At 54.8% G+C, this 20,019-nt stretch overlaps 1 protein-coding gene across 3 annotated transcripts; it reads left to right on the forward strand.

The window, feature by feature from the left end:
* The first annotated feature begins 3,471 nt into the window (after nucleotides 1-3,471).
* On the forward strand, nucleotides 3,472-19,698 carry LOC115847635 (annexin A8). Of its 3 annotated transcripts, XM_030847668.2 has the most exons (12): nucleotides 3,472-3,534; nucleotides 7,987-8,077; nucleotides 9,116-9,210; nucleotides 10,542-10,655; nucleotides 12,944-13,034; nucleotides 13,808-13,887; nucleotides 14,329-14,388; nucleotides 14,950-15,043; nucleotides 15,300-15,395; nucleotides 17,352-17,410; nucleotides 18,588-18,710; nucleotides 19,639-19,698. In XM_030847668.2, exons 1-12 carry the CDS (start codon nucleotides 3,514-3,516, stop codon nucleotides 19,696-19,698), a joined length of 984 nt encoding a protein of 327 aa, XP_030703528.1. In that variant the 5' UTR covers nucleotides 3,472-3,513. The 3 variants fall into 3 exon arrangements, with proteins under 3 accessions (XP_030703528.1, XP_060142220.1, XP_060142221.1); XM_060286237.1 differs by lacking the exons at nucleotides 12,944-13,034; nucleotides 13,808-13,887 and having other exon boundaries at nucleotides 3,514-3,534; XM_060286238.1 differs by lacking the exons at nucleotides 7,987-8,077; nucleotides 9,116-9,210 and having other exon boundaries at nucleotides 3,514-3,534.
* Nucleotides 19,699-20,019: the final 321 nt, after the last annotated feature.

Raw genomic sequence — 20,019 nt, forward strand, 5'->3', positions numbered from 1 at the left:
GCAGGCTTCCAGACCCTGGACCAGATCATGCCGTTCTCCTTTGTGCGCCGTCCACACTGCCTCAGTGTGCTCTGGCGAAGCAGAAACCCTTTCCACGGCCTGCAAGGCTCCTGTGTAGTCCCCGTTACTTTCCCTGGTGGCCGCAGCTGTTCTCATCCTGAACAGGCCACACCCTCCCACGTGTCCCTCCCTCGTTCTAATAGGTAGTTAGCCCCAGGCACACACACCCGACCTGGACACGAGCACCCCACCATGGGCATCCCTTACCTCCATTTTGCCTGTCTGCTACCCCACCTGCAGCCCTGTTCCTGGGCTAACTGCAACCATTCCTCAGGGCCCAGAGAAACATCGCTTCCTCAGAGCAGCCTCCCAGCACGGGGATCCAGATGAGACCCAACCCCCTGCCCTGCTGTCTGTTCCGACAGCATCCTCTGCCTTCCTCTCTGCCACTCACCTGCAGCTTACAGGGCTTTGTGGACAGGCTTTGCTCCCCTGGGCCAGGGTTGCAGGCTCAGCACGGCCCGCTCTCAGCTGAGCGCTGGGAACACAGCAGCGCCATTGCTCTTTGTGCCATGAATGAAATGTGAGGCTGGAGATCTTGAGACCCCCTCCCCGATCAGAAGAGCCTAACATTCCTCACGAGAACTCTAACTTGGCCTGGCTAGGTACTGAGCACCTCCCAGTCCAGCTTCTGCCAGCCTCATTGTTGTGTGTGGTCCTCAGTCCCCGTCTGAGCGGTGGGAAGGGCAGACCACAAAGATTTCACCCATGAAGACCCCACACAGAGTGCTCAGTCACCCCAGGGTGTGGCTAGCCAGACCCAGCCCTGCCTGACGCCAGGCCAGTGTTCACTCAGCAGGGCTGAGCAAGCCCCATGGTTTCGGGCACCTTCTTCCTGCCTGACTCTGTGACATCACATGGCTATCCCAGCCAGGTAACGTGGGGGAAGAGGATCACTCTTCGGGGCCGGCGAGATGCCCACGCCCAGCCAGGAGTGAGGAAAGGCCGTTCAGGAGGAGGAAGTAGGCACAAGGGCAGGCTATGGACACAAGTGGGTGGGTGAGAGGTTCCAGAATGGACGTGGGGATGACGCAGGACGTCAGAGACCCATAGTGACATGATGTCAGCGGGTGATTCTGGGATGGGGACGTTGAGCCAAGGGCACCCCAAAAGAGCAGGTGCAGACCTTGGGGCTCTCGTCTCTGGGGTAGGAGGTACCCAGGTGAGCCCAAAGGGCAGCCTAGCCTCAGAACCACCAACAAAAAGGGGGAAGAATGGAAGCCCAGAGAGGAGTCCTAGGGGACAGTTTGGTTGCAGAAAAGAGATGAAAAAGAATGGCCAGGAGTGCTGGCCATCCTAGAAGCTAAGCCCAGAGTTTCAAAACGAAGGTGAGGTCCCGCCTGCAGGAGCTGGTCAGGGTGGGGCCTGAGAAGAGGGCACAAGTGCTGGAGGGAGCAGGTCACCGAGGGCAGGATTTCTCCTGCGACCTCACTGGGTCGCTGTGCACTGTGGACCCTCAGAGGGCAGGATCCTGTCTGACATTCTCTCTGCACCGAGCTCTGTGGCCTGTCTTGGTCTCACAGTCCAGAGTTTCTCTCTGGGCTCGGCCCAGGGCCACCACACTGCGGTGACCTAGCTAGGGTCATCCTCATAACTGACTTTGGACAGACCCCCTGGAGGATACCCACTCCCCAGACCCTGATCCTCATGGCATGACGTGGGCACAGCCCCCGTGAGCAGCTGAGGTCCCGAGAAAGACTCACCAGTGAGGACGCCTTGGTTCTGGCCCCAACGGCTCCCAAGGAGGGTGGGGAGTTTGGGGCCCCAAGCAGGCCCTGTCTCAGTCCGTGTGACCTGAAGCAGGCTGCAGTCTTCCTCTTATGGTGGCTTCCCACAGCTCTGTGTGATGACCGTCCAGTTCCCACGGCAGCCCTGGGCAGCGGCTGCGCGCCCCGCCCCAGCTGCCTCCCCTCCCCTCCACATGCGGGCACAGCTCCCTCCCCACCCGCCCAGCCCTCACTTCCAGAAGGAACAGCCTGGGGACTGTGTAGAGAAAGGAGCACTGGAACCAGGGTCGGGAATCCAGAGGGGACAGTTCTTACCTACTACCCTTATGAAATAAAATTCGTATTTTATGGCAAGACAAGAAAAATTTAAACATAAACAATTTTCTCTGCCCTTTGGCCTCCCCTCTCCCGCACTGTGCATCCGGCACCAGACCTCCCGTGGGCAGAAACTCGTGCTCGGTCATAAAGAGCAACATTCTCCTAGCACAGGCCGGACAGTTCCTTAAAAGATAACATTCCGTCTTGATCTTGTAAGGGGTCACATGGCGCTTAGATCTGGATTGCGTAAACTATTAATAACACGTCATTTAATGTACAGCCCTCTGTCTCAAAAGACTTATATAGCTGTGTCTTGACTTCTAACAGGCGGAACAGTTCTCAGAGCCTTCTGAGATGCTCTTCCCTGGTTATAATCCTCAAATTTGGCTCGAATAAAATTTTCCATTGCTTTCTTAGATCAACCAATTAATTTTTCATCAACACCCTGAGAGGTTTCACTGAATGCAAGTCACACCAGCATAGGACTGTTTTTCTCTGGGGCCCTAGGAGCAATGGGGGTTCTGGAAGCCCTGAGGAAGTAACCCCAGGATGGAGGGGTTACCGGGTAGTCGCTGAGACAAGGGCAGGTTAACCCCTGAAGGGCAGGTTAAGGGGTGGCATGGGGAGAGTGGTGCTAAGGAATGTTCTAGGCAGAAGCCCCAAGGAGGGCAAACTCCAGAAAGGAAAGAATTAACCTCTTTCCAAAAGGTTCCTGTCTCCCTTGGCAGCCAGCGTGTCCTGCAGGGCCCGTGGCAGAGCGGGCAAGTCCAGGAGGCCTGGTGGATCACGTGGCTTTTTCCCACCAGAAGTGTGACTTATGCCAATTATCTAAACCTTGGAGTTTCCATTTAACTTTTGTGGCAAAGATTAAAGAGGATAGAGTGCACAGAGTGATTAAAGAGGGATCTAGGCATAGAGACGCCCCAACCAGCGGAGGCTGCTATTATTTTATGTCCTTTGTGGAGCTCCCCATTACATTGTTCACTGGGGAGAAGCCGTGCAATAAACAGACTCCTTTTTATAGATCAGGTCTAGCAAAGACCGAATGAAGACCCGTGTTTGCTAAGTGGGGTTTTCACAGGTTGGAGCTCAGCATTCCCAGTCTGTGTAACAGCCACAGCTCAGACATTTGGCGGCGAGCGGTGTGTTTCCACAGGGCATTTGGGCCGGTGCCAGGGTGGGGCCTGAGAGCCACAGGAGGAGCCCAGAGCCCGGGGGCAGCGCGGGGTGTGTGCAGGTGTGGTACGGGGTGGGGCCTGGGGCCTGCATGCTGGTGCCACCACACCCACCCCCAAGCCGCCTGCTCTTCTGAGTGCGGCAGGGCCAAGTGTGCAGAGTCTCAGAGTGGAGGGAGGCCTGACCGATACATCTTCATCTCCCTGACGAAAGGCACGCTGAGGTAAACCAGATGGCCTGGTGGAAAGCCTGGGTAAGTGCGGAGCGAGCGGAGGTGGAGGGTTCCCTCGTGGTGTTGGCCTAGAGAGAGGTCAGCTCGGGCAACCCTCTGTTTCCTGCCAGGGCAGGCACAGGACTGGGCTGCCCCCTGGGGAGGAAGACAAGGAGATACTGCCCCGGTCCCAGAGGCATTCATGGTGGCCAGGATGGGAACAGGGGAGATGGGCAGATAAAGAAACCTTGAAATGCACCTGGGGAAGCTGAGGAGCTGGGGGAGCCCAAAGGGAAGGGTCAGGCTGCTGGAAACAAGGGGCAGTCATTGTTGAGTCATATGTCCATGTGTGTGCATGTGCGTGTGTGTGTGTGTGTGTGTGTGTGTGTGTGCGGTGTATGCACATGCGTGTGTTTAGGGAGAATCAGGCAGATGTTTCCTTAAAGAGGGAACAGTATGTGTAAAGGTTCAGAAGACTGGGAAGCTTGGCTTTAAAGAGAAGTAAGCCTGAGGGTCCTGGATGGGAGGGTAGAGGGTCGGGGGAAACGCACCTAAAAAAGCAGGCAGGGCCGGGTGCTGCAGAGCTGTGCGTGGCAGGCTAAGGAGCTTGGGCTCCACCTTGAGAGCAGTGCGGAGCCATTGAAGGACCTTGAGCTGGAGAGTCACCTGATTGAATAGGCTGATGTTAGAGGACTCATCAACGTCTTCTCCTCAGGGGATGGGAGGACGACCTGGGCCACAGGGGCCTTCCACATTTGAAATCCATGAGTGAAATTTACAGAGTGACAGATGGCTGAGTTAAGGGGACAGCACATCCTGCCCCCAAGTCTCCCATGTCCAGTGAATGAACAGATTCTCAGGAGTGTTTCATCTGGGTTTGAGTCCGACGCTGTCTCATGCTAAGGAGTTGAAAACACAAAAGGGGGACGAAGATGAGGAGCAGGTGATGTCTCCCGGGCAGACAGCGCTGTGTGCTCTGCACACCTCCCTTCATTTCATCCCCAGGCAGCCCTGGGATATCAGGGCTGCTATTTCCACTTCACAGATGAGGTAACCAAGCCTCAGCCAGATCTAGTAACTTGCACAGTCCCACAGCTAGCAGGTGGGGGTCTAGTGTGAACTGGGGTCTCTCTCTGTCCCTGCCCCCAGGCTCTCTGTGAGTCTTAGTGGGTGACCCGGGCTTATCCTAATTCAGGAAATCTCTTTGTCACAAACATCACAACCCAGATTCAGACATGCTGGGCCTGGACAGGTGGGACAGAGAGGAGAGCAGGGGCAAGGTGTGGCAGCCATCTGGCCCCAGCGAAACAGCCAGGAGAGGGCAAGGGCCAGGGAGGCCTCCAGCTTCATCCTGGCTGATGGGGAACGAGGCTTTGAGGAGGCAGACATGGCAGGGAGAGTCCAGTGCTGGGCACTTTCCAAAGTCAGCTGCTGCCCAAGGTGGCCTGACTTTGGGCCTTGCTCCCAGTGGGCCGGGGCAAAGGCCCATCCTTGGGGCCCACCCAGACAGGCAGGCAGAAGCCTCCTTGCAGGGAGGCTGGATGACAACCTGGCAGGATAACAGTGACATTTCTTGAGCACCTACTGTGCCCTGGACCTTCCTCTGTCAATATCTCACTTGAGCCTGTACACCTCTGCAGTACAATATAGATGCCAATATCCTTACCCACAGATGAAGAAACGGAGCCACAAGGAGACTAAGACGGTGCCCAAGGTTGCCACACTACGAAGTGTTGGAGTCTGGGTTAGACTCTGAGCAACCTGACGCCAGAGCTCAAACTCTATGGGGTTCGGCCACCCACAAGCCAAGGGCAGCCAAGGGGCGTGATAGATCAGCTTGAGGGGGGCCCGTCTGTGCCTCTCTTGTGGAGATGAAGTTCTGCCTCCCAAGTTCTCCGGGGCAGCCCTGTGATGGGGGAAGGTAAAGGTGTGGCAGCTCCCCTGAGACCTTCACAGACATGTAACAGAGTCACAAGCCAGGCTGAATCACCTTTTCAGTGAAAATGTTCCTGTGTGGACTAGCCTGCCCTGTGCAAGACCCGGCAAGGGCCTAGGCAGACCCCTCCTCCAGCATGGGGTGGGGAGTGGGTAGATAGAACCACCTACCAGGGAGGGGTCTGATTTGTCTTTTTTCCCCCAACACCTTAGCGTGGGAGGTAAGGCTGGGGCTCCCCAATGCAATGAAATCACAACCCCCAGGGTGTTAGTTACAAACATTGCCACTGGAGCCCAACCCCAGACCCGCTGAGTAGGCCACTCCACGGTGACTGGCACACGTGGCCTGGTCAGTCACTGCTGCACAGCCCCCTGAGTGCCAGCCTGGGGTAAGGGATGGGGGAGAGCCCCTCCTGAGTAGCCTCCAGAGCTTAGCACTGAGATCTGACATGACCCCATGCTCACAAACGACCTGCATTCCTGTGGGCAAGGTTTCCTTCAGCGAAGGGTACCGGGAAAACTCCATGTCTGGGAAAGGTTGAGTCATTGAGAGCACGGGGGCGGCAGACAGAGCTTAGTTTCTGAGTCAGGCTGTGGGTTAAATCCTGCACCACCATTTACTAGGTGCGTAACCTTGCGCACCTTGTGTAACCAGGCGCTCGAAGCCCAGGCTGTAAAATGGGGCATTCGTAGCTCCCTAGTGTGACTGGCCGAGACAGCAAGAAGAGCATTGCATCTAAAGCACCTAAAGCCTCTGACACACAAGGCCTGGCACGTAGGAGGTGCTCAAATCACTAACAGTAGTCACAGCTGCCCATGACTCCACAAAAAAGGGATGCAATAGATGCGTGCATGCAGCTGGCAGCATCTGGGACCACAAAGGCTCTCTGGATGAAGTTTGCACAGGGGATTACTTCTCGTCATTTCTTCTGTGAAACATGGTGCTAAGAAATAAAGTAGGAAAATCTGTCACCAGATATTTGAAATTCAAGCAAAGGATATGGAAAGACTTTTTACTCAAAAGAAATATCCTTACAGATATACCATGGATGGGAAGCTGCTCTGTATTTTCAGGATCTGACCAGGGCCAGGAAGGAAGGAAGAAAGGGAGGAAAAAATGATGGAGGTGGTGATTGGATAGGTGGATGGCTGGCTGGCTGACTGGATGGCTGGATGGATGCATGGATGAGTGGATTGGTAGGTGGGTAGGTGGAAGAGTAGATGAGTGGATGAGGGGTGGATAGAAGGAGTAGGGAGGCAGCGTGTTCAGCTCCACTAAGCCTTTCCTTGCTTGATCGCGGTCCTTGTAGCTTTGAGCAGGGTTGTCCCTTCCTGCTGCCTGCCCTCAGATGGCACTGCCTGGGAGAGATGCAGCCTGATTCAGAGCCCACGTCCCAGGATGGGGCGGGGATGGGAGAGGTTTTGTGGCTCTGGCTGGCGCCAGCCTGTTAAAACAAGGGGTCGTTCTGCAGCCATTCTGCACAGGAGACAAGGCAGTCCCACAGAGCCCCAAGGGGAACCAGCAATCCCTCACAGTCAGGCCACTGTCTCTGGGGGTACACTTCCCTACACAGCTAACGCCTCTGAGTGAATAGCCCCTGGGTCATCTGGCCTCACAGATCTCCTAGGAGATTCCATTGTTGTGCCCTGTCACCGCAATAAAACCATCACTGGACTCTGAAGGATTCTCCCTCTTCAGCGGCCCCCCAAACCCCTGCTGATCTTTTCTCAGGCCAGGCCCCCTACCCCAACTCTATCTCTCCAAATTTTTTGGTTGTTTTTATTTTTTTCCTTAAAGTCCATTGATCGTCACAAAAACCCAGGAAGTGCAAGTAAGGAGAAAACAAATGTCCAACTGAGGATCTAAGGACCCAGAGCTACAGAGGAGACGTGGCACGGGGCTGCTGGGTGTGTAGGAGCGGGTGGGGGTGTGGTCCCCACGGGGAAGCTGGCCGTGGGAGTCTCAGGAGACAGATGAGGCTCCCAACACCGAAGGCTGGAGTCCAGTCTCTAGAGCCTCTTCTTGCTGCCCCACAGTCAGCACGGAGGCTCTGGCAGTGGCCACAGTGCCATCCACCTTTGAGGTCTTTCCCTACACCATCTGAGCCTTCCAGCCCCAACTCCCCGGGGCTGGCACTGGGGCTGAGAGCTGGGATTACACCTCTTAGGGTGGCCGGGTGGCGCCGACACAGTCCTCCTCAGGAGGCCCCTCCTTCCAGCCTGAGGGCCGAGCTGGCAGGACAGGCCTCCCCTTGGCCGAGGGGCTAATAGGCACGTGGGTCTTCTGCAGCCCTGACCTGAGAGGACCATATGGCAACCTAGTGCAAAGTGGACAAAGGTGCCCCTTCCTCAGCACGACCTGATGGAAACTAGCATGTCCAGAAGCTGCGGCCTCTCCTGGGCCTCCCCTCACCCTGGATGGATGGGCAGGGCCAGGACGGATGGAGGCTCAGCCGCTGGTCTGCAGGGGTCGAGCTGGTGCTCACCCTGCTGGGCTGGCTGCAAGGGACGCTGCCTTCCCCACATTCCTGCTTTGAGCAGGCGTGGCTTCTCTTGCAGATTGAACAGAAGGGTGTCTCGGTGAAGAGCAGTCGCCACTTCAACCCAGACCCCGATGCAGAGACCCTCTACAAAGCTATGAAGGGGATCGGTGAGTGGCCTTGACCCAGAACCCCGTGACTCTCTGGGGCTCTGCCCACTCTGCTCAAGACCCCTCTGCTCACAGCCCTGGGAATGAGCGTCTCCCCATAATCCTCTGGCACCCAGAGAATCACACAGGGCCCACCTTCTCCAGAACAGGTCTACACAGACTCCCAAGACTGGAGAGGGGGGAGGGCAGTTGTGAGTAATGGGGGTGGGGAGGGGGAGGCCATCTGCTGTGTGTTCCTGCGAGTCCTTGTGCAAGAGACCTCCCCCCATTCAGTCTGCGCTTTCTCCCTCATAAAACGGCCCCGAGAGCTCTGAACCCTGCGTGTCACTGAATTTCGGATGGGACTATGTTGGGAGCTGTGCAGAGCTGACCGTCCTGTCTCCAGCGCCTGCTTTCCTGTGAGCAGGAAAGGGCTGGCCGGAGGCCCGCTGGGGTTTGGATAACCCGGCCCAGACAGCCCTCGTGCTGTCACGCAGGCAGGATTTACCCTCTAACCGGCTCTGACTGGTGAATTGGGGCATTAACAAAAACTGCCGTTCCCAGACAAGCTGAGAAATCATGTTCCGTCTTCTGCTCCCTGTGGAATCTTTATTATTATCTCCACTTCCCAAAGAAAAATGTGGACGCTTGGGGAGGTGAGGCTTCTACTCACCCAGCTGCTGGGCCAGGACTCAGATCCAGTTTTCTGGACCCTCTGTCCCCATCCTCCCCCATGGCCACCAGCACAAGGGAGGTCAGGGCAGGAGGTCCCACTGCCTGAGCTCCGGAGTTTCCAGCTGATGTCCAGAGCAGATCAGATAACCAGAGGGGCCTCAGATTCTATCGCTGTGAGGCTGGGCCTGGCTGCACCCCAACCTTGTGTGGACGGGGGGGACAGATGGATTTTCTGTCTTGTCTACACCACGAAAATCATCAGGTTTGGGAGTTTCCAGGTGGTGCGTCCCCACTGGTTGGCCACCAAGCAGCTGCCTTCCCTCCTCCCCAGCCCTCATCAGTCCCCCAGGGGCAATGAGGGTGCTCATACTGTGCCCCCTGCAGGGACCAACGAGCAGGCCATCATTGATGTGCTCACACAGAGAAGCAACGCACAGAGGCAGCAGATCGCCAAGTCCTTCATGGCTCAGTTTGGCAAGGTAAAGGGGGGCACTTGTGGTCGGGGGGCAGTAGGGACCACTGCTGCCAGAGACAGCCTTGCAGGCAGGGCCTTGCTGGATGAGGTCCAGCTGGTCTAGAGCCCAGCCCACTGGCAACATGGGACATTTGGGACATACGCTAAAAACATGATGCATTGTTTCTCTGAAAATCAGATTTAACTCTGAAAACTTACTGATGGCTCCCCACAGCCCTGCTTGGTCCAGCCTTCTGATGTCTGGCCCCAACCTCCTTTCCCACCTTCTCTCTCACTTGCTCCTTTACAATTGCTCCACGGCCCCATCCCTGAGCTGTTTCCCTGCCTCTATGCTTTCCTTGTCCTATTCCCCAAGACTGGAAGGCCCTTCTCTTTCCCACACGCCAGAGATGCAGGCCGGGCTCTGCTCTGTGCTGTGCCGCAGGACTGTCTCCTCGTGTTGGAGCTGCTCTTCCCGTGCCCCTTCCCTCCTGCCACAGGCGAAATCCAAGGGCAGGGAGCACGCCGCCTGGACCCTTTGTCCCTCCTCCCGCCGCCCCCAGGACAGAGCGAGGCATCGGCATCTTAGCTAAACACAGGAATAAATGCACACAGAGCCGTGGTGGCCGGAAGCCTCCATTAGCACACACCGGTAATGTGGACACTTGACCCAGGAAGATGAATGATGAAGCCCAAACACTCCATGGGAGAACCCAATGTGCTCTCCTAAAAACTAATTTCTCTCTCTTAACCTTCACAACGATGCGTTATTCTCTGCATTCGACGTCAGAAGAAACTCATGTTCTGAGAGGTGGAGGATGTTGCCCAGGATGCCAGAGCCTATAAGCAGCAAGGTTGGGATTTAAATCCAGGTCTGACAAGGCCCTTGGTCCTTCGCTGTGCTGTGAGGGGAGATCAGCTGGGTGTGGCCTTGTGGTTTCTTGCGAATATAAGTGCCCTTAGAAGGAGACACACGTGAGCTAGATTCCTTAATTCATTTCACTCATTCATTGAGTGTCTATGGGCTAAGTGACAGGGATTTGATGAGCTTAATGACAGACTTGTACTTCGGGCTCATGGTGTGCCCGGCGCTGCGCTGAGAGGGATTTCGACATCTCTCCACCAATCGCCTAAGCAATGGTATGAAGCGGGAGCACCAAGGTCTCTATTTCACAGAAGAGGGTAAGGATGCTTAGAGAGGCTGAGTTCCTGGCCCAAGAAGCCCCAGCCAGCACCAGCGTGTGGCAGAGCCCACGTGGAAATCCAGCCAGAGCCCCTGGGCCCAGCCAGCACCCGCTGCCTGCACTCCAGGGGACACAGCGCACAGAGCACCACCCTTCCCTGCTCCTGCCTTAGGATCTCATCGAGACGCTGAAGTCGGAGCTGAGCGCCGAGTTCGAGAGGCTCATCATAGCCCTCATGTACCCTCCATACAGATACGAAGCCAAGGAGCTGTACGACGCCATGAAGGTAACCAAGCAAGTGGGGGGGGGGCAGGAACACTTACAAGGACTGGGTGGGGGAACGATGCCCGGGACTGCCTTCCCCAGAAAGCCTGGCACGGGGAGCTCAGAGCCAGCTTGAGCCACTGTTTGGAACGAGCCCAGCGAGCTTGCAGCCTGCTGCTCGTGAAATCATACAACATGTTTCGGGACTTGGTAGAGCGTAGGTTCTTCCATCTCAGCACGGAAAGAATTCAGTGAGTGGCAAAGTGATAGATAAGAAGTGATTTATTAGAATAGGACGCTTGTGGGGCTTACAAGTAGGTGGGCAAGAGGGTGCCACCCCAAGAACTTAGTGGGCTACAGGTTTTTTTGTTTGTTTTTTGTTTGTGTTTTGGTTTTTCGTTTTTATTTATTTTTGGCTGCATTGGGTCTTCGTTGCTGCACATGGGCTTTCTCTAGTTGTGGCGAGCGGGGGCTACTCTTCGTTGTGGTGCACGGGCTTCTCATTGCGGTGGCTTCTCTTGCTGCGGAGCACGGGCTCCAGGCACGTGGGCTTCATTAGTTGTGGCACGCAGGCTCAGTAGGTGTGGCTCACGGGCTTAGTTGCTCCGCAGCGTGTGGGATCTTCCCGGACCAGGGCTCGAACCCACGTCCCCTGCACTGGCAGGCAGACTCTTAACCCACTGCGCCACCAGGGAAGCCCTACTGAAAGGAAGAGTGGGGAGGGGGAGAAGACCACCTTCTTCCTCGTTCTTGAGTAGACTTCACGCTTCTATCATCAGTTCCCTCCTCCATGTCGGGCAGGGGAGTTTTCTTGTCCCTTGTTTCTTGTTTCATGGTCAAACTGGGACTGTCGTGGTGCAATGGAAATGAGCAAAAAGGATGTGACGTATATTAAAATATGGTAAATCATCTCAGGTTTCAGTATAATGTCACCTTTTCCTTATATTTTTGTTTTTAGTGTGCACAGAGGAGCATGTTCTAGGAATCATTAACTTACTGAGTTCACTGGGCAGGATGTGGGTCTCGTTCCACCATTGTTTTATTGTTTGGGGGCCAAGCTTCTGTTGCACGGTTTTGTTGCTAAGCAAGCCTGCTTGGTTTTGTGGCTAAGCAAACCTGGTTTCTTGAGTGATCATTAACTTACAGGGGTTTCCCATACTTTTTTTCTCTACTGACAATGCCCTAGTGGGATTAACTATTTAATCACCTTCTTTGTCCCTTTACTCTGTCCCTATCACTCAGACTGCCACCAAACACAGACTGGCCTCCGCCATCATCTTGCCTTGATGGAGCCAAAATTCGTCCTTCTTAGGACATTGCTAGACCAGGTGTGCAGGAATTAGGAGCCAGCCTCTGCTGTCTCGTGCCTGGTCCCCCAATTTCCCGTTACTTCCCACTGCTCCTTTTGCATTCGAAGATGATTAAGAAGGAGTCAGGACCAAGTAATAATAATCATCTCCATTGAGGGCACTTATAGGGCTTCCCTGGTGGTGCAGTGGCTGAGAGTCCGCCTGCCGATGCAGGGGACACGGGTTCGTGCCCCGGTCCAGGAAGATCTCACATGCCGCAGAGCGGCTGGGCCCGTGAGCCATGGCCGCTGAGCCTGCGCGTCCGGAGCCTGTGCTCTGCAACGGGAGAGGCCACAACAGTGAGAGGCCCGCATACCGCAAAAAAAAAAAAAAAAAAAGGGCACTTATAACTAATACCAACCTGCTGTATAAAAAAAATTAATTTAATTTAATTTAATTTAAAAAAGAAAGAAAGAAAGGGTACTTACTCCAAAAAAAAAAAAGAAAAAATTGAAAAGGGACTTCCTTGGTGGTCCAGTGGTTAAGACTCCATGCTCCCAATTCAGGGGGCATGGGTTTGATCCCTGGTTGGGGAACTAAGATCCCACATGCTGCACAGTGCAGGAAAAAAAAGAAAAATTGAAAGGGCACTTACTGTGTGGACATGCCAGGCATTTTACATCTATTATCTCCACATTCGGGTGGGGGTGGCTTATTATCCCTGTGTCCTGATGAGGACCCTCAGGCTCAGGGAGGTGGAGTGACCTGTTTGGGACCACCCAGCTATAGAGGGCTGAGCTGAGACACAGCTCTCCCATCACATCACTTGCCCACAAGTATCCACCACTGGAGACAAATGCACGTGATCTCCCCCAGTAACATCCTCCAGCAGAGGCCCCCCAGCAGAGCGCTAACTGGTTCGTCCTAGGACTCTTCCTTTTGCCTCTTGACAAAAGAGAGTGCGGACAGAGCAGGAGGGTGTGGACAGAGCTCTCCAGCAGGCAGAGGTTTTTATCCACAGGGCTTAGGAACCAGAGAGGGCGTCATCATCGAAATCCTGGCTTCTCGGACCAAGAACGAGCTGCAGGAGATAATGAAGGCATATGAGGAGGGTAAGGGGCCTGCTAAGAGGGAGGATGTGGCCCTGAGTTAAAGGCTAGCTTGGGAATGACCATGAGCTTTGGCAGCCTAGCGGCAAATAAGAGACAAGCCGTGTACTGGGCCACATTGGAAAGGATTCTTTCTGGGCTTTTCCACACACAGACGCTGAGCACCTTCTGTGTGCCAAATCCCGTGCCTGACAGTGAGATTGGATATGAGTCGGGATCCGTCTCTGAGCTCCCTAAGCGCATGGGCTGCTGCGGGGGAGGGCATGCACCCATTAAGTTCTCTGCCACTTGACAGTGTGGCAGCACTGCGGGCCGCTGGCTGTGTCAGCTGTGGGCGGGGCTGACACCTTCCTGGCCAGGCACAGGCTGACCCTGGGGACCATGCAGGGCCCCGTTGCAGTGGCGGGTGTGGAGCCCTAGCCAGCTCTCGTGGGCTGCGAGGCAAAGCCCATCCTCCACAATGTCTGCCTGGTGGGGAGTCCACCGGAAGTTCCTGGATTTGCCGAACCACGTGATGAAATAAGGCTCAATCAGCAGCCCCTGGCTCTCTGACCTGGCCCATCTTTGTGCTTTGAGCTTGGCTGGCAACCCATGTTGCTTCCTAGGTCTGAACAACCACCAGCAGGGAGCCTCTGCCACTCAGACACCTGGACAGAGCAAACTCTCCCTGTGCCAAGGACTCATCTCTCCTGGAAGGCTTTAGTCAGGAAAAGGGTGAGAAATGGGGCGAGGAGGAGGGAAGCAGGTCTGAGCCTCATGGTCCTGATCCCCTGCAGACTATTGGTCCAGCCTGGAGGAAGACATCCAAGCAGACACCAGCGGCTACCTGGAGAGGATCCTGGTGTGCCTCCTGCAGGTATCACAGCCCAGGCTCCTGGGAGCCCCTTGTCTGGGGGATCCCCACCGATCCCCCCTCAGAGAGTGGCTCTTGGGCAAAGCTGCTGGGGTGGGGTGGGGGGCAAGGGTGTGGTACAGCCACTGGGGCCTGGGCTCACTGGGTACATCCCAGCGGGCTCGGAGTGTCCTCATGGCAGAGCCCCGGCACCTCTCCAGAAAGTAGGAGAGGGCCCGTCACTGAGCAGGTCCCTCCTACCAGGCCCCATGGCAGGCACGCGGCTCACTTTTGCTCACTGTGTCCCGCAGCTCCTTACGGGACATTCCTTATGACTCTCCCTTTACGGATGAGAGGCCAAGGCCTGGAGAGAATAACTGCCTGCCTTCCTACCTGGCTGTCCCCTCTGTCCCGGCTGCTCTGCTCAGCCAGCCTGCCTTACAGAGTCGCCTCTTCTGTTCCTAGGGCAGCAGAGATGACTTGTGTGGCTTCGTGGACCCAGGACTGGCCCTGCAAGATGCACAGGTAAGGCTACCCCTCAGCAGCTCTGCCCTGCAGGCCACCCTGAACCCCACCCTCTGCCATCTAGACTCCGGGGTGCTGAAGCCTAAAAGCCTCACCCAGCCCCTCTGCCCACGGGGGTTTTCTCTGATGCTAGGCTGGGCCCTGGCTCAGCTCGCTGCAGGCCTTTACCCTCTGGTGTCTGCAAAGGGAAGTGAGGGTGGAGGGGAGGAAGGAGATTGATTTGGGTGGGGTTCACTGAAGCTCTGCCAGGGCAGGAACAGCCTATGAACCCAGGGATGCTGGGCCTCTGAGGCCCAGATGTGTGCATTGAGCTCTCTATAGGTCTGCCTGCTGGCAGAGCTCTTGAAGGCGCCCAGAGGCAGAGCAAAGCCCCAGAGGGGAGGCGGGACAGTTCCTAGAGCAGCCCGGTATCGAGAAGAGAATTTAACCACGGGGATAGCAGGCTCCCAGTCAAAAAGATGATCGAGCAGAGGAGAATGCCAACCTGGCAGGGTGGATGGGGGGCTGTTCTTCACCCCCCTTGCTCGCCTTCACTGGTTGTCGTGGGTGTCCCAATGCCAGGATCTCTACGCAGCGGGTGAGAAGATTTGTGGGACTGATGAGATGAAATTCATCACCATCCTGTGCACGCGCAGTGCCACACACCTGATGAGAGGTACCGGGGAGGTAGGGAGGTCCTGGGGGACAGGGAGGCACCCTGGCTCTAGGTCCTCTCCCTTCACACTGAATACCCAGTGCGTGGCCTTGTCAAATCATGGAGCTGGGGAAAGAGCCAAGGAGCCCTGGACCCTTTCCCCAGCAGCCAAGTGGAGGTCAGGGGTGGTGCACTGACGTGCAGTCTCCTATTTGAGATGCGGGGGGGCGTCGCGCTGAGATGTGCGTGTCCCCTGAGAGAAGGCGTCTCTCCACAGTGTTTGAGGACTATGAGAAAATGGCCAGCAAGAGCATTGAGGACAGCATCAAGAGTGAGACCCACGGCTCACTGGAGGAGGCCATGCTCACAGTGGGTGAGAGACGGAGCTCCGCGCTTGGGCTTACGTGTGTCCGCTGGCCCTGGGGCTCAGAAGTGGGGCAGCACCAAAGGGCGAAGGGCCCAGGGTGCAACAGCAAGTGCTGGGTCCCTATGTTCACCTTCAAAGCCAACCTCCACACCAGCCGCCACTCTCAGCATGTACCCTTCACCCAGGACACTGGCGCTACTAGGGGAAACCCTCGTGTCCTCAGTGTGCCAGAGATTGTTCTCTGTGCTGCCCACACAGTGCCCAGTGCCGTATGAGTGTGTCATCATGTATGTGCGTGTGCGTGAGTGTGTGCGCGTGAGTGTGTGCATGTGAGTGTGTGCACGTGTTGCATGAGTGTGTGTGCTTGCATATGTGTGCGAGTGAGACTGTATGCGTGTGTGCGGGCGCGAGTGGGTGTGTGTGAGTGTGTGTGTGCGTGAGTGTGCATGCATGTGCACGTCTAACTGTGTGAGTGTGTGAGTGTGAGTGTGTGCGAGTGTGTGCACGCGTGTGTGTGCACATGTGTGTGCGCGAGAGAGTGTGCACATGAGTGTGTGTGCGAGAGTTGTGCGTGTGTGTGTGTGCACACGTGCAGGATTGTGCGGGGCCCAGGGCCTGTGCTCACCCACAGCAGCCGCACAAGGAACATTCCGGCTCTGACTGAAGCCCTGAAGTCACCCAGCTGGACTTTAGCCAGGGGTTTGGTCCCTGCCGCAGTTGCTGATTGAAGAAATGATGATGTGTAGTTGGAATCCAAACTGAGTGATCGGTGGTCTGACACTAGGGGAACACTGAGAACCTTCCACGAAGCATGAGGTCAGATTCATGTAGGAGGACAGGTTGCAGAGCACATCCTGGGGTCCAGAGCCAAAGTTGACAGGGAGCGGAGTCATTGCAGAGTGCAGAACTGAGGCCCAGGGCAGAGGGACTTCCCTCCTCCCTCCCATGATGGAGCCAAGGTCACCTCCACACCAGGCTGTGCCCATTGTGTGCCGAGCAACCAAGCGAGCTGCACAGTATGTCCTGGTCCACGGGGGTAAACTGGCGCATCTGACTCTCCCAGCTGCCTTTGACTGCTGTGATAAATCCAATCTATGTCGGAGCATCTAAGCGTGCCTCCTGCTCCAGTCTCAGCTTCCAAAGGCAGCCCCTGGATCCGATTTAAACAACTCCTGAATAAAATCTACAGGCAGGGAAAAGCAAGGCTATGCCGGGCCCTGGTGTGCTGGGCACTTCCTGTTTGTTTATCCTTGAAGACTCATCACTCACTTTACACGTGAGGATGGTGCAAGGCAGGGAGATCAAGTCACTAGGCACCTGGTACCATCAAGCAGGGTTCAAACTCATGCCTACCTCCCTCAAAACCCTCGCTCTTTCTGCCACCTTGGATTAAAACACCAACCTCCCCACCCAGACACCAAGTCTCTGAAACAGCATCCCTGAAAGCGAGGATAGGGCCAGATGTCCTGGGTGCTTTCTCGCTCTGGGTCCAAAACCCATCTGTCACAGGAGAATTCAATCTGCAGGGGCCCTCTGAGAGGTGACATGTAAAGCAGGCACTCAGAGGCCAGTGGTCACCACAACGGTGGCTCCTCCGTGGAGCTGTGTGGCTAGGTTCTTGGTGAAGCTGTGTCTGGAATGTAAGAGCCCAGGGACTCCCTTGGTGGAGCTGTGCTCTGATGAGCCAGACCAGCCCTTTGGGTCCCAGTGCGTTTCACACCTCACCCTTTTGTCTGCCTACTCTCGGCCTTTGCACCTGTGCCCAGTGCCCTGGGCTTCCTTCCCTGCCCCACCCCTCCTGACACAAAGCCTCTCATTTTAGGACTAGGCAGAGCACAGATAAATAGGCCAAGACTTGCACAACACTAACCCTTAAGACCCAAAGCAAGACATAAATAAATAAACGTGTATACGATGTCGCCTACAACCTCTGGTTGCTAACAGAACTTTCCTGTTTGCCAGTGAAATGCACCCGGAACCTCCACAGCTACTTTGCAGAGCGCCTCTACTATGCCATGAAGGTAACTGTTCTGTCTTCTGTGTGCCTGACCTTCAGTCCTACACGGCACAACTGCAAAGCCAAGGAGCTCAGAGCCACCACCCAAGTCTTCGACACTTGGGTCTCCTCTCATCCCAGCCTCTTGTGGACCAGAATGGTTTTAGTTCTCAAAGGGCAAACCAAGCTAGGGAAGGGAAGCCACAGCTCCTGAAGGCTGAATTTGAGTAGGTGCATTCAACAGGTGTTCATGGTACTGAACTCTCACCACAATCCTGTGAAACTTATGTAGTAATCTGCCCTCCCAGAGGGCGTGAAACCAAGGCTTGTGGTCAAGGTCACACAGCTAGTAGGTGGCAAAGTGTTGATTTGAGTCCAAGCCAGTGCAATTGTCTTTTTTATTCATGATTTTATTTATGCATCATTGCCCACGTGGCCTCCTTGACAAAGCACAGGTCAGGATTGCCAGGAGGTCAAGGCATCCTTTGAACGGGCATGTTTAAGAGGGAGATTGCCACACACAGCAGTTCAACAACCCTGCATGTATCAGGGTGCCCATCTGGGGTTGCCTGTTGTCCAAAAGGCGGCACTGGCCACTCAGATGTTCAAGACATTCCTATCAGGGGAGGCTCTGGTATCTGGAACCACAATGGAAGATAGATAGTGAAAATAATTCCTGGAGATTAAAGTCAGCCCACCTTCTCTGATTGATGGTTGCTAACATCACCTGAAGCAAGAACCCCAAGCTCTCTGGCTACATCTGGCCAGGAAATGAGAGAGGGCATGGGATTCGCTTGGTCACGTGGCTCCCTCTGACATGAGAGTGATCAAGGATGAAAGTGAGTAGGAGGGTCCTGCACGTGAATTGGCCAGTGAAGCTGATTTCATGATGTGGCTACCCTAGGAAGAGGCCTTATTCCTGGAGCAGTCTAGAATCTGATGTAGCAAATCAAACACACACTGCCATCTGGGGCGTTTGGCGTCTAATAAGAGACAAACGAGCAGTGAGTGAGAAGAGATCAAGGGATTCCTTAGCCCATCCCTCAGCGCATCCCTCTCAGTGCTTCACTGCTAGAGCAGAGGCTCATTCCTGTACCTCCATCCCCTACGAAAGCCCCCTGAACCCAACATAGATTTGTCCATTATCACAGAGATGGACCAGGAAGGCAAGAAGTGATGGTTGACTGCTGTGTCTTATCCAGGGAGCTGGAACTCACGATGGGACCCTGATAAGAATCATCGTTTCGAGGAGTGAGATTGACTTAAATCTCATCAAGTGTCGGTTCAAGGAGATGTACGGCAAGACCCTCAGCAGCATGATCGTGGTGAGCCATGAGTTCCCATGTCTAACAGCAGTTTTAAACAGAGGCCTTACTGGGGAACCTGAGTGCTGTGACCAATGTCACGAGTCACACGTGTCCGTCCCTCCTCAGTGGGTATCACACGCTTGCATTCATTGCTGTGTGCTAGGTACAGGGATCAGCAAGGAGGTCGGTGTCGCTAGTGGAGGCCCCTGTACGTTTCACCCAGAAAGTTAGCTTTGCATTTGAGTTACGGTTGCCCCTTTGAAAATGACACACCGAATCCTTGCAGAAGGATATCTGAAGAGTCAGTGAGAGTAAATAGTTTAGTAGGAGTCGAGGCGTAGCATTCAAATACAGATACAGGTAGTCCTGACAGCAAAAATGTAAGGACATAAATCATATGAGCTCCAGTGGGCTGCCTAACCTGATTCCAATTAGTGAACGTTCTAGAGCTGAGAAAACACAGTGATTATCACACTGCTATGACTTCAAGAGAAATAGCTCTTCTAGCCATTAATACCAAATGAGGCCTTGACGGCTTCAATAACAGAAGTCAAGTCATGAGAAATATATCCCTAAGTCTTCATTGGCTATTAAGTCAAGCCTCTAGTTACTCTACAAGTGTCCGTTGTTCACTACACTTTCCAAGACACACATAGCTTACAATATGCTAAAAAGACACTTCTGCTTTAAGATGTTTCAGAATGGGGCGGTAGGTGGTAGGGGATTGGGGGTGGCAATAGAAACAGCCTGAAATGGAAAACAAAGGAAGACGGGTGACAGTGAGGGGCCTGTGGCATAGGAACCTGTAGAGGGATGTGCCAGGTCTCCCCCAGAGAAGCACAACTCCTAGTAATAAGAGCAGCTGCTCCTGATGGAGGTGACTCCAAGTCAAGCCAATGTCACAAACCAACCCCCCTTCTAATTCTCACGTTCCTCCTGTCCTCAGGAAGACACAAGCAGCGACTACAAGAATGCCCTGCTGAACCTGGTGGGCAGTGACCCCTGAAGGCTCAGAAGGACAAGAGCAAAGGCCAAGAAGGTGGAGCCACTGGGTCCTGCTTGCTCAACCTTGGCCATGGGTGGGGATGGGGGTTGGGGGAACCACAGCACAGCTTTCAGTCCTCTATCTCCCAGCTTCCAGTGCTTTCCAGCCAGTTTCCCTGACCCAGAAGTAAGGATCAGCCTGGGGCTCCTACTTCCACTGTCTTCCCAAGTCATTTTCAGGTGTGAGCACATTGCCAACCTTAGCATATATCTGATCTGACAAATACCTCAGCATGAAGGGGTCGACAGGGGCTCGTGATGATTTCTTTCTCCCTACCCAGGA

This window comes from Globicephala melas, chromosome 16 (assembly GCF_963455315.2).
Source record: "Globicephala melas chromosome 16, mGloMel1.2, whole genome shotgun sequence".
Lineage (NCBI taxonomy): Eukaryota > Metazoa > Chordata > Mammalia > Artiodactyla > Delphinidae > Globicephala > Globicephala melas.